Genomic DNA, 11,857 nt, shown 5'->3' with positions numbered 1-11,857 from the left:
ACTGCACTGTCACCTATATAGTTTAAACTTCGTTATTTTCAGCGTTTTTATGCCCGTCGCCTCCAGCATTGCTGAAATGTTTTATCTTATCCACGAGTTAGATATGACAAATGACACAGAGGCAGTATTTAACACTTTGCCAAACAACTAATTAACAGTTTGTACAGTGGCCATTCAATGCAGATTTCGCTTTTACTATTTAAGAAAATTATTCACTTTTTGATGACCAAATTATACCCTCCGGGCCAGCTGCATGAGTAACGTTACCCACTTGGTCTTCGAATCTAAAGACAATGTCAGTTATCCTAAGTATTTTTGTTATTATTTATTCATGTACGACCTACAAACTATTACATTATTGAAGATAAAGACAATGCAAACAATGGAAGAGAGAAAGATGGTTGTTGTAGCTCTACATTTAGGTTGTTAATCTATGTTCGGCCAAATTTTTAAGAACTGAGGTCGTGTCACATCGGTGTTGACTTTAAAAAAATAGCTTACTAGTCCACATAATAATAAGAAGAACATTACCGGCATAGTAAGGGTTAACTAATTATTGCGACATAGTCATAGGCTTCTGCGAGACCACTTGACTACTCTTGTTTCCGAAACGTGTAAAACAATAAACTTTCTGATTTGAACAGAAAACTATGGATAAACGATAAGCAGAAGAATTTGGACAGGCGCTTGACAATTGATTTTAATTCTAAAACTCCAACAAAAGACCGATTCTCCAGAAATTTTTGACCGAAAAATTAAGTAATAAAGCAAAGCTGCTCGACGTGAATGGTGAGAGGGATTGGAGTGCAGCGTTAGAGGATTTGGGGGTAAATATGATGTGACAAGAGACGGCTCTTACTTCGGGTCCTCAGCCGACTGGCGCCATGCGGCTCTATAACAAACTGAATCCATGTTAATCAAGGGTCCACGAACAGCTTTCTTAAAGGTAAACCCTAAATTGCAGTCTCCAAATCTCCGAAAACCACTGACGGGAAGGAGGCACAGCGAGCGCTGTCACACATGATGGAAATACGTTCACACTCACAAACGAAACAGTGAAGTGCAGCACTGTGTGTTTTCCTCTCAATAGATGACAAAGCCATTGTCCATTCTCTGCCAACTAATCTTTGCAGGCTTTTCATGTAACAAAATGTGTCTCCACCTGTAAAATTACATTCCAAACCATAATACACATTTGGTCATGTGTTGTAGCCGATCGTCTCTGATGGTGCTCTGCTTTTTTTCTTTAAAAAGGCAAACACATGCAGCTATATTTTTGTAAAGTGATCGCATATCCTACAAGTCACTCTACTACACTTCTATCGGCGTTCTATCCTCACCTGTTAGTACGGACATGTAAAGGGTGACATGCAACATACAAATAAAACAGTTCATTTTTAGCAAATATAAGTAAGAACTCACCGCATTTTGCACTCCTCTTTTCTGTTTTGAAATTGATTCAACCTCTGTGTTTTTCTTCTTGCTTCCTTACAGCATCTGGGCTCGCGCTTTTCGAATGGCCCGGGGTTGTGTTTAAAGTGGCAATGTCCGGTATATTTGCCACTGTCCTTCCAGAGGAGTAATTCGCGAAGACAGCCGCGATTTAAACAGCAGCAATGCTCATTCACAAAATGAAACTTTGAGCGGAGCTTCAAAGAAAAACGTTTTAATAGTTTACATGATCCATGTGTTAAAGACAATGAACTTCATACATTGTAGCCTAATGCAAACTGGTTCACTCATAAATTACGATATCACCTGTAAAAGATGATACGACACAGAAATCTAGCTGTTTTATCATCTTTGGAGAACACAGCATAGGCCTATATTTATCATCGACACAAATTACCGTTAATGTTTTGGGAAAATGTATTAAACAATTCCGCTTTCACTCATTGTTCGTTTAATTCAACATGTTCGATTGCCTGTTAATTCCAGTAGAAATGACTAGATAAAGAAGTTTATCGGATTTCGTAAAAAATTCTAAACTCAAAAGCTATTCTCATTTCCAAGAAAAGCGGATGGTGAACAAGGTGCCCCGGACAGAGTAAAGGCACTTCATCGTAATTATTACAAAGCGTAAGCCGACCTTGGTACAGTCTACACCGGCTGAGAACTGAGGACTGACCCGGTGCTTGGCTTGGAGACGGGGGTGGGATTTCCCGATCTTTTCTGTCATTGGTTAATATTTTATTCTGTTGACATGTTTTCTTACTGCTAATGCTTCCGACACCTTCTTGTCCACCCCCTCTTCTGGAGCCTGGTCGGAGCTGTCAAAACCACGCCTATAGAGGCCCACAATTGGTCCAGAAAGCGTAAAATCAGCAATCAAGGGGGCTTGGTTCATTAGTGTTGGGATCGGAGCAGGAAGGACATGTGAGATAGTTACAGTTCTACAGTGGACAGGACAGGATCTAACCATTTCAGCTCCGTGTCCGTGTAGAATGATCGCGCTTGAATGGACATCCGCATCGAAAGAATAATCCTATATTTCATAAAACCGATCTATTGGGGGAAAGGAATCCACAAAACTGCCTTCGAAGCGTTGTTGTGTTCGCTCTGACTGATATTATTACTGGACTTCGTGGAGCCAGCACTTACGGGAGATAAAGTGATAGCTCTTCACCATTCTCTGCCTTTCCTCTCTTTAACCGTCAATCTAACGCCTTCCCAGACCATACTTTGCACTGTAATCGAAGTTACCTCACTGGTTCTATTCGTTACGAGACGGCAAGCGTTTCCCTCTGGATTCTGTACTGTTCTGAGAAAAGATCACTATATCAAAATTTCACCTCGATTTTTGGATGCACCGATGAGAGATCCAGTTTTTACAGGGACTGCCATGGCTTATCACCCCTTCCACGCTCACCGGCCGACAGACTTTCCCATGTCAGCTTTCCTAGCGGCCGCTCAGCCGTCTTTCTTCCCGGCGCTGACACTTCCTCCCGGGGCTCTCACTAAGCCGATTCCGGACCATACCCTGGCTGGAGCCGCGGAGGCTGGGCTCCATCCGGCTCTGAGTCACCATCATCAGGCAGCTCATCTCCGCAGTCTCAAGAGCCTAGAACCGGAGGAAGAGGTCGAGGATGACCCAAAAGTCACACTGGAAGCAAAGGATCTGTGGGACCAGTTCCACAAATTAGGAACAGAGATGGTTATTACGAAATCGGGCAGGTGAGGACGAACCTGAAACAGTCGAGTTACTGCTCCTGGTTATTTTTGAGTTATGTTATGATGACAGTTAAACACGAAACCGACTTTGTGTTAGATGTGCTCGACTGAAGTTGTTGTATCTTAAGTATTACTTTCATTTCGATTTTGTTAATCATAGTCCACGCAGTTAGAGAACACCTCCCGTTAATGTAGCTCAGTTCAACGGGCCTAACGGATTTTTTTTCCAAAGCGGTTTAGCGTTGTTTCCCCCAATATTTTTTCCATCCGCTACCTCCTCGGTTAAGAATGGCTGTATTATTTAACCATACAATCCAATCATTTGAACCATTAGAAACTGTCTGGATGAATCTTTTTCCACTAATGGTTCAAAGTAACCTATTAAACATTGGTTATCCGTATTCACACGGCAGCGTAATTGTTAACTACTATACTAGAACATTTAGTTACAAATGAATCCCTAGAAATTTGTTTTATTTATATGTATACATTTGCTTAGATACTCAATAACCTACATTTTTTGAATATTTCATCGCGGTTATTTAGTCTTTACGTCGGCACAGGGGCCTAAGTCAAATGAATGCAAAACAACTTTGTGGAATTCGCTCAGCTAAAAAAATCCAGCCCCTTGATAAAACCACATTCTGACATGACCGCTCAGCTCCTGTTTTTTGTAAACAGACTGTCATCCTCAAGTGAAAAGTGTGATTTAAATGTTGGTGCCTGCTCATAAATTTAAGTTCTGTCAACCAGCTACAGGAGGAAAGTTATCAGAGACTAGTCAAAAAAATATATATGTTGCTTAATGTTTGACAAGTGTTTCAAGACCTTTCTATGTTACCACACTGTGAAACTATCGATTGAAAGCCACATTCCACTGAAACTCATTTGCTTTGTCTGTTTAAAATGGTTTTGTAACAGACGTCAGCTTAAATTCGGTTTGGCACGACCACCGACAGTTTTACATTATTTTTTTCTCTTATTCCTTTGAAATTACCAATGAAAATGATGTCAGCGGTTTTCTATGAACGTTTGAATATTTTATCAATATTTGTATTTTCTCTCCAGGAGGATGTTCCCTCCTTTCAAGGTCCGAATAAACGGCCTTGATAAAAAAGCGAAATACATATTATTACTGGACATAGTCGCTGCCGACGACTGTCGCTACAAGTTCCATAACTCTCGCTGGATGGTAGCGGGAAAGGCCGACCCGGAGATGCCCAAACGAATGTATATACATCCGGATAGTCCAGCTACGGGGGAGCAGTGGATGGCGAAGCCTGTTGCTTTTCATAAACTCAAGTTAACCAACAATATTTCAGACAAACATGGATTTGTAAGTAGACCAGGTTATTACTGTTATTATAATCGTCATTAGTAATTTTTTAAAAAAATGCTCTCTAAGTAGATATTTTTGACGCTTGTTCACTTTTTACAGATTGAGAGCCAGAATTTTACTTAGTCTACAAATTTGTGATCCCTCCTTTTTTGGAGGGGAGGAAATGTGTCCCAGTCAGATATATCGCCTGTCACTACAACTGTTATGAGAAATGGCTCTACCTTTCATACTGCTGCAGAGTGATATAGTGTCCAGTTTACGCACGTCGTTACTGATGAGTTGGTTTTCTTGTCCTGTCTTCTGGCACTGACACGAAATGTTTCTGCAGTCAGTTTTATTATTTGAATTGTGGTAACACGACGAGCCTTGTCACAGAATAGGAATCTATGTTTACACCATCCTAGCCTTGTTTTCAACTCTCAAATCTAAAACCTTAAACTCTGTAATATTATTGTATTTGAAATGGAAGATCAGCAACCCGAGAGTTTTATGATGATACTGTGGAAAGTGGCAGAAACCAGGTCAAGAGAAGGAGGTGTCTGGTTTAGCCATTTATTCTCATTCCATCTTCGGACGCTGCAGTCGAGAGGAGTAATAATGTGCAGCCTCTTAGGCCTTTGAATGTCTTACCCCTAGCCCATGTAATATTGCTTGGAATTTCAATAAAAAAGACATGGGTCATACAGTATTAAAGGCTAACACCCAACAGTCTCAATCTGCTAGTGGAGCACAAATCTGCGTCGTGTTCTTTTAAATCGACGCTCAAACAAACTGACTGTAAACAAATGTATAATTTACATGTCAGGCACAACCATGCCGAGGTCTGTTTAATCTGTTTAGAACCCTATTTTAATGTTATCCTTATCTCATGGAGGCCACATAAGTAACTTGATGTTGACCGGGTACAGATCAATTGCGTTTACTTGACATTCACTTGTTTTTAAAATCACGTGCCAGTTTTGACCATTATCACTACATGTCGCGATTGCACCTAAGTTTGCGCCTCCGGTGTACGAATGCTGTAACAATGCTTCACATTAATGATGAGAATTGCATTACTTAGATTTTCCCTGTTTTTCTTATTTTTAGACAATTCTGAATTCAATGCACAAATACCAGCCTAGGTTCCATATTGTGAGAGCAAACGACATTCTGAAGCTTCCATACAGCACATTCAGGACGTATGTGTTTCCTGAGACGGATTTCATCGCTGTCACTGCGTATCAAAACGACAAGGTATGTAACACCCACGATCTTCAAATGTGTATGATTAGCCCAGACAACAAACTCTTGCAAACATCCGATTGACTCAGACAATAATATTTGTTTAAAATGTCGCTAAGAATGAATTTTAAACAGAAATAGCCTATCATATATTTTTTAATTATCTGATGAATCATCCTGGCTCTGCTACTGCAGTCTGTAGTCCTGGAGCTATATTTATGCTGCAGTGGCTAAAAGTACATTGGTTAAGTTCAAGTCAGACAAACAGATTGACATTTTATGTTGAAGATGAAACATATAAATTAATTAATCGGTTGTTTAATTTGATTAATTTGTTTAATTGTTCTTACATGTGCAAATGAAAGTTTGCATCATACTACTTTAAATACAGTGAAATAAAATGTACATAAGTTTGCTTGATACAATTAGACGTATTTTAATAGTCTTAATTCAGCCATTTTGTGAGGCAGAATGGCTACCATGGGTTTAAGTACTGTGCAACAAAGGCTTCGTGGTTGCGATTATTTTTGCTGGATATCTGTTCCACGTTTTGTTAAATGCGTGAAGTTAATTCCAAATAGATAATGAATAAAATTCTCTGCGCTAAAGCAAAGTATTTATTTTTGTACTGCTTTAGTTCTTTCCACTACATCCCGCCCCTCTGCGCTGAAGCTAATTGGTCTCCATGTCCAACTGGCCTGGTGGGCTTGTTGGTATCGTAAAGTTTATGGCATAGAGTCACAATCGATTAGCAGGCACTTAGACTCGCTAGTTTGTCCCGGAGCTACACAACAGTGTAATCATAGCATGACAGTTCCTAAACCAAAGCCCAGGGGCTGTCTGATTGGTCAGTTCTTGAATTCCGAGGTCCATGCTATGAAAACTGAGAAAACTGGACCCTGAAAACCCAGCTAAAAGTAAAGAACTGGTATCTATAAGCTTTTTTAAAATTATTATTATTATTTATAACATCAAGCGGAGGCTTGACTTACTAATTTAAAAAAACATAAAACATTTTTTTTAAAAACGTCTAGTTTTACAGAGAACTGGCATTGTATGGCAATGATTCAAACCGCAATATTAATTATTGATAGTCCTCTGTCCGCGCAACCTTTTTGCGCATCTGTCTCCGCTGTGTTGCTGAGAATAATTATAGGACCAAAGGAAAATGTGAACTCGTGGTATTTTCTCAAGGGTGTAGTGGGTAGGACTGTCCTTCATTATCCATTCTTCAATAATTTAAAAATGACTCTGGTATAATTTTAATGAAACATGTACTGTGTTTAACCATATGTGGGAGAATAAACAATCGAGATTTGGGTCTATACGCTGAGTTAAATTTATTCCTAGCTATTGTAGGCTTTGTTATTGTCTCTACTTAGATGATGATGATGATAATAATAATAATAATAATAATAATTTTGCCGTACTCTTTTTTTTTTCAGATAACACAGCTGAAGATTGATAATAATCCTTTTGCCAAAGGCTTCAGAGACACAGGAAATGGAAGGAGAGAGAAAAGGTAAGGCCTCTCTTCACAGTCCCATGGTCACACACTTTGGCTAAATTCATTATGGCGGCTACTTCCACAACAGAAAGTCTAACGACATTGGTTTAAATTCACATTCTAGGAAACAACTGAGCCTTCCATCTTTACGCATGTATGAGGATCAATGCAAAGTGGACCGAGATGGCGGAGACTCCGATGCTTCGTCGAGTGAACCTGCCACAGGAAGAGATGTTGGTCACTCACCAATCGGACCTGTGTCCAGCCCACTTAGGTTTAGTCGAAACAGTCGAGGTATGTATATATCCCCAAGGGTGTAACTTTTTTTAAAATTATAATTATTATCATTTTATTTAATATTTTGAGTTTGAGTTATGTATGTAGTGGCACTTTAGCGTCATAGGCATAATCTACCACAGATCACAACTTTTATAACAATACACCGCACAAAACAGCTTTATATTCGGTCAGAGACCGATTTTGCGTCTGACTGTATACATTTAAAAGACTTAATTGAATATTTGTTTATTCAGGATTCAGTGAGGAAAATGCAAACGTGAACTTAGGTTTACAAGTTTAATGTCAGGCCTAACCAAACGGAGTCAATAGCTAGACAAACAAAAAATAGGCAAATCTAAAATCAACGAATCTAGGTTTCTTTTTTCTTCAGACTGGAGTGAATTTTGTATATTTATTGCACCTGGTCAAGAGATATCATCATTTACCAGCTGCCTTTTTACTTGTTACTTATTATCGTATTAATACTCATTAATGTATTACCTTGTCGCTTATCATACCCTATGAGTTTTGACAATGAATCGAACAGGCTAGACTTTTATTTTACAGTTATTTACAGATTGATGATTATTTTAATCATAATACATTTGGATTATAGCAGGATTAAAGGATTATTACTTTCCTTTGATGCAATGTTGTCACTGATCTTGATAAAATATGTGTTCCCTCATCCGTCCATTCCTATGTCCATTGTAAACCTGTTGCTCCCACCCCAAAAAATCTCGAATTAAAAATATAAAAATATACTAATCAATAATTAAGATGAACGTGATCTGCAGCATAGGTTCCACTATATGTTCCTTAAAATCACACACAAAATATTAACTAATGATTTATTAGAGGTGCACAGAGTTAGAGCTATAGAGTAACAATGATCTTCTTCTGCACGCGAGTACTGGCGTACATCAGAATTCTTTGATTAAGTATTTGAGTAGTCTTATCTGCTCTCGTGTTAACGCGTTATGACTATGCACTTTGCCACGTTCTGATCATGCATCATAACCATGTCCTCTGTCATTCTCAATGACGACTTCTGCAATTTGTGTAATTTTTATTTATGTATTTATTTGTTTATGTTTTTTTAATTCAATGTAGAAGAGAAAACTTGCACTGATAGTGAGCACGAACTTGACCATCAAGATGAGCGGTGCGGAGGATCGAGTCCTGTGCCTGAACCCCCTTCGTCGTTTAGTCCAAGATGTGAGGATCGCATGAAAGACAGGCCTAGTCTGGAGAAGAAAGACGACTACCCGGACTCGAGAAAGCAGAGCGACTCGATATTTAGCATAAGAAACTTGGAAAAGGACAAATCGGAGAACAGACACAGGAAAGACACAGAATCGTCTAAAAAGGACATGGATAACGGGGGTTTAAGTGGGAGCAAAGATAGCTTCTCCCCTCTCATGGTACAAACAGAGAGCCCCTCTCACTTCGGTGCAGGGCATCTGCAAAGCCTTGCTCTCTCCGGCCTGCACAGTCAACAGTTTTTTAACCCTTTAAACACTGGGCAACCTCTGCTATTCCACCCTGGGCAATTCGCTATGGCACCTGGAGCTTTTTCGGCCATGGGTATGGGACATCTGTTGGCTTCAGTTTCCGGAGCAAGTGGTTTGGAAAATGGCAGCCTGTCTGCTCAAGGAACTGGGAGCACACCGAGTCCCTTCTCCTTTCCACTGTCTCAACACATGCTAGCGTCTCAGGTAAGCGATACGATGAATTAATATTTAATTTACTGCACTGCTATTCTCATACTGAAATATCGGTTATGATGTGTATTTGTGTAACATGTAATAAAGCGTGAGTTCTTTTAATTTCTGATGGCTTTGAACAAGATTTATGTTGTAGCCTGGATCGTGTTTTGCTGGTCTGGAATATACCATGGCCATAAAGCATCAGGTCACTAACACATATTGTCAAAGATTTTCAAAGACAGCGAAATGTTTGTTAACTAGCTTGTGCTTCCAGCGGGAAAACTGAGCTGCTGTGAACGCGTGGGCCTTTAGGCCTAAACGTTTTGAGTTAAACTGCTGAACAAGCATCGATTAGACTAATTTTCTGCAATATTCTGAATATTCCGATGCTGATAAATAATCCTTAAATGTGCTAAAATAAAAGAATGATAAAATATTATGACTACCTGCTGTCGATTCTTAAAATATTATCACTACCTGCTGTTGATACTTTGCCTATGCAAAAATCAACAGGGGAAATAGTGTTTTAAAATGAAATTAAAAGCACACATAGAGAGGAAACCTGATTTATGCCGACCAATTTAAATTCAAACTGGTGTCGAAGCTGACCTATTTCTACTAGACTTAGACCAGTGACCTCCAGAGCACGTGTCTGTCCCTCGTCTGTGTAAATAAGTGCTATTGCTGCATTTCACCTTTAGCCCCTGCTGTTGCGGGCTTGTGTCATGTTTTCCACGATAAGAGTTTCTTATTAATGTCTCTTTGGTTACAGGGCATTCCGATGCCAACCTTCGGCGGATTGTTTCCGTATCCTTATACCTACATGGCTGCGGCTGCCGCAGCAGCCTCTGCCCTGCCCAACAGCAGCTCTGCTTCCTCGCTCTCCAGGAATCCTTTTTTGAGCAGCCCCCGTCCGCGTCTGCGCTTCAGCCCGTACCAGATCCCCGTATCTATCCCTCAAAGCACAAACCTGCTCACCACGGGATTGCCAACCGGCCTAAACCCTTCATCGGAATCCTCAAAATCCGGTAGCAGAGAGGCGAGTCCAGTGCCTGATCAGCATAACCACAAAGGAGCCATTCAGAGGAACGGCTCCCCCAAAGCGGCAATGAAGGAATCTATTAACGAACTCCAAAACATACAGAGACTAGTCAGCGGCCTGGAAAGTCAAAGAGAGATATCTACACCAAGGGACTCCCCAAAATGATCAAACGTCCTCAAAAACCTATCCAGGGCATGACTTGAATTACCAGAGGATGTTATGAACTGGTTATCTGCGGTAAATTTCGATGTGTACCATTTTACGCATGGATGGTTGGAGTGGCAAAGGCAAACGGGAGTCAGCATGCATTGTTGTTTTGGGTGTGCTTATATATCAGAGAAAAAATCAAACATTTTGCAAAGACAGTAGAATTGACAACCAAATTAATTTATTGAATGAGACATGACTTGAGGCTCTATCGGCGGAAACTTGAACAGATACTATAAATGCTGCGAAGACAATCCACAGATAATAATTTACATCATGGGGTGTGCATACTGAAAAAGGAAAAAAACAAACAAACAAAAACAAAACAAAAAACAAAACACACCAACAGCCTGAAGATGTCGACGAAGAGATAGATGGAACGGACAAATGTTTTGTGGCGGGAGGCGTGCTTTGCAAATAAAATCTTTGCGTAAATCATTAGGAGTCCAAATGATCACTGTGCGCTGCAGGGTGACTGAGTTGAACATCATACAGACCTGTAGATTTACAGGAAAACAAGCTACATCCAAATGAAGTGTATTTCAAAAGGGATTGAAATAAAACTTGTGACAGATAGTTATGGCCGTTTGTAATAGCCTATGTGACGGACAATTGTACCTGAACTATTTATGTAATTAAAAGAGAAATAATCCTGTAAATAAGCTATAAGGATACAAGAATATGCAAATTGGTATTAATTTATTCAAAGCTGTACATTTGCGTGTACATAATATTTAGAGTTTAACTCATTGCTTTTTTTTTTCATTTTACATGAACGTATATTGTAAATGAAAGCTATTTAGCGCTTGTTGGTTTGAAACAGAAGGTATCTCTCTGTGATGCATTGCTGTTTAATCTGCCTGTGACACGTGAAGAAAGCGTGTGCCATCGTTGCATTGTAGCAGTTGCTGAGAACACTTATCACGTAGGAGAAAGCTCCTTGTCTCCTCTGCCGGACTGAACTGTGAGACACGCAAATTTTAGAAAAACCTCAGGTTAATTCACTCCAACACAGAAGAGATTTGCATTCCTCTTCACGAGCTGGGTTTATATACATAGATATGTTAACGTGTCTCATTTTTGCTGGTTGTCCGGGATTTATTTTTTTTGTTGTTGTTGTTGTTGAACTCACAATTTCAATAAAAAAATCAATGTGTTTCAAAATCCCCCTTTTATTTAATTAACCTTGTTTGAGAAAAAAAACAACACTAGATATACCGTTAAGGTGACAACAGCAGCAATAGCAACGATACTAGGTCTGTCGATACTTGCACTCAGTTAAGTCTTTTAACCACCAGTTGGGTACATAAACACTTAAATACAATTTCATAATGATACTAATGTCTTCGGCAAAACGTTCTTTCGTTGCATTATGAAAA

The 11,857-nt window shown here is 39.6% G+C and overlaps 1 protein-coding gene across 1 annotated transcript; it reads left to right on the top strand.

The window, feature by feature from the left end:
* Window positions 1–2,727: 2,727 nt before the first annotated feature.
* tbx2b (T-box transcription factor 2b) lies at window positions 2,728–11,600 on the top strand. Its single transcript, XM_030776767.1, has 7 exons — window positions 2,728–3,174; window positions 4,240–4,507; window positions 5,600–5,746; window positions 7,180–7,256; window positions 7,366–7,535; window positions 8,634–9,238; window positions 10,002–11,600. The coding sequence occupies exons 1-7, from the start codon at window positions 2,813–2,815 to the stop codon at window positions 10,434–10,436; spliced, it is 2,064 nt and encodes a 687-aa protein (XP_030632627.1). The 5' UTR covers window positions 2,728–2,812; the 3' UTR covers window positions 10,437–11,600.
* The last annotated feature ends 257 nt before the right edge of the window (window positions 11,601–11,857 follow it).

This window comes from Chanos chanos, chromosome 6 (assembly GCF_902362185.1).
Source record: "Chanos chanos chromosome 6, fChaCha1.1, whole genome shotgun sequence".
Taxonomy (NCBI): Eukaryota; Metazoa; Chordata; class Actinopteri; order Gonorynchiformes; family Chanidae; genus Chanos; species Chanos chanos.
The sequence above is the reverse complement of the archived record's forward strand: the minus strand, read 5'-3'. Positions and strand labels throughout refer to the sequence as shown.

Coding starts and splice junctions, on each gene's coding strand:
- tbx2b (XM_030776767.1), top strand. CDS start 2,813: ATGAGAGATCCAGTTTTTACAGGGACTGCCATGGCTTATCACCCCTTC. Junction 7,257..7,365: donor AATGGAAGGAGAGAGAAAAG/GTAAGGCCTCTC, acceptor TTCACATTCTAG/GAAACAACTGAGCCTTCCAT. Junction 7,536..8,633: donor GTTTAGTCGAAACAGTCGAG/GTATGTATATAT, acceptor AATTCAATGTAG/AAGAGAAAACTTGCACTGAT.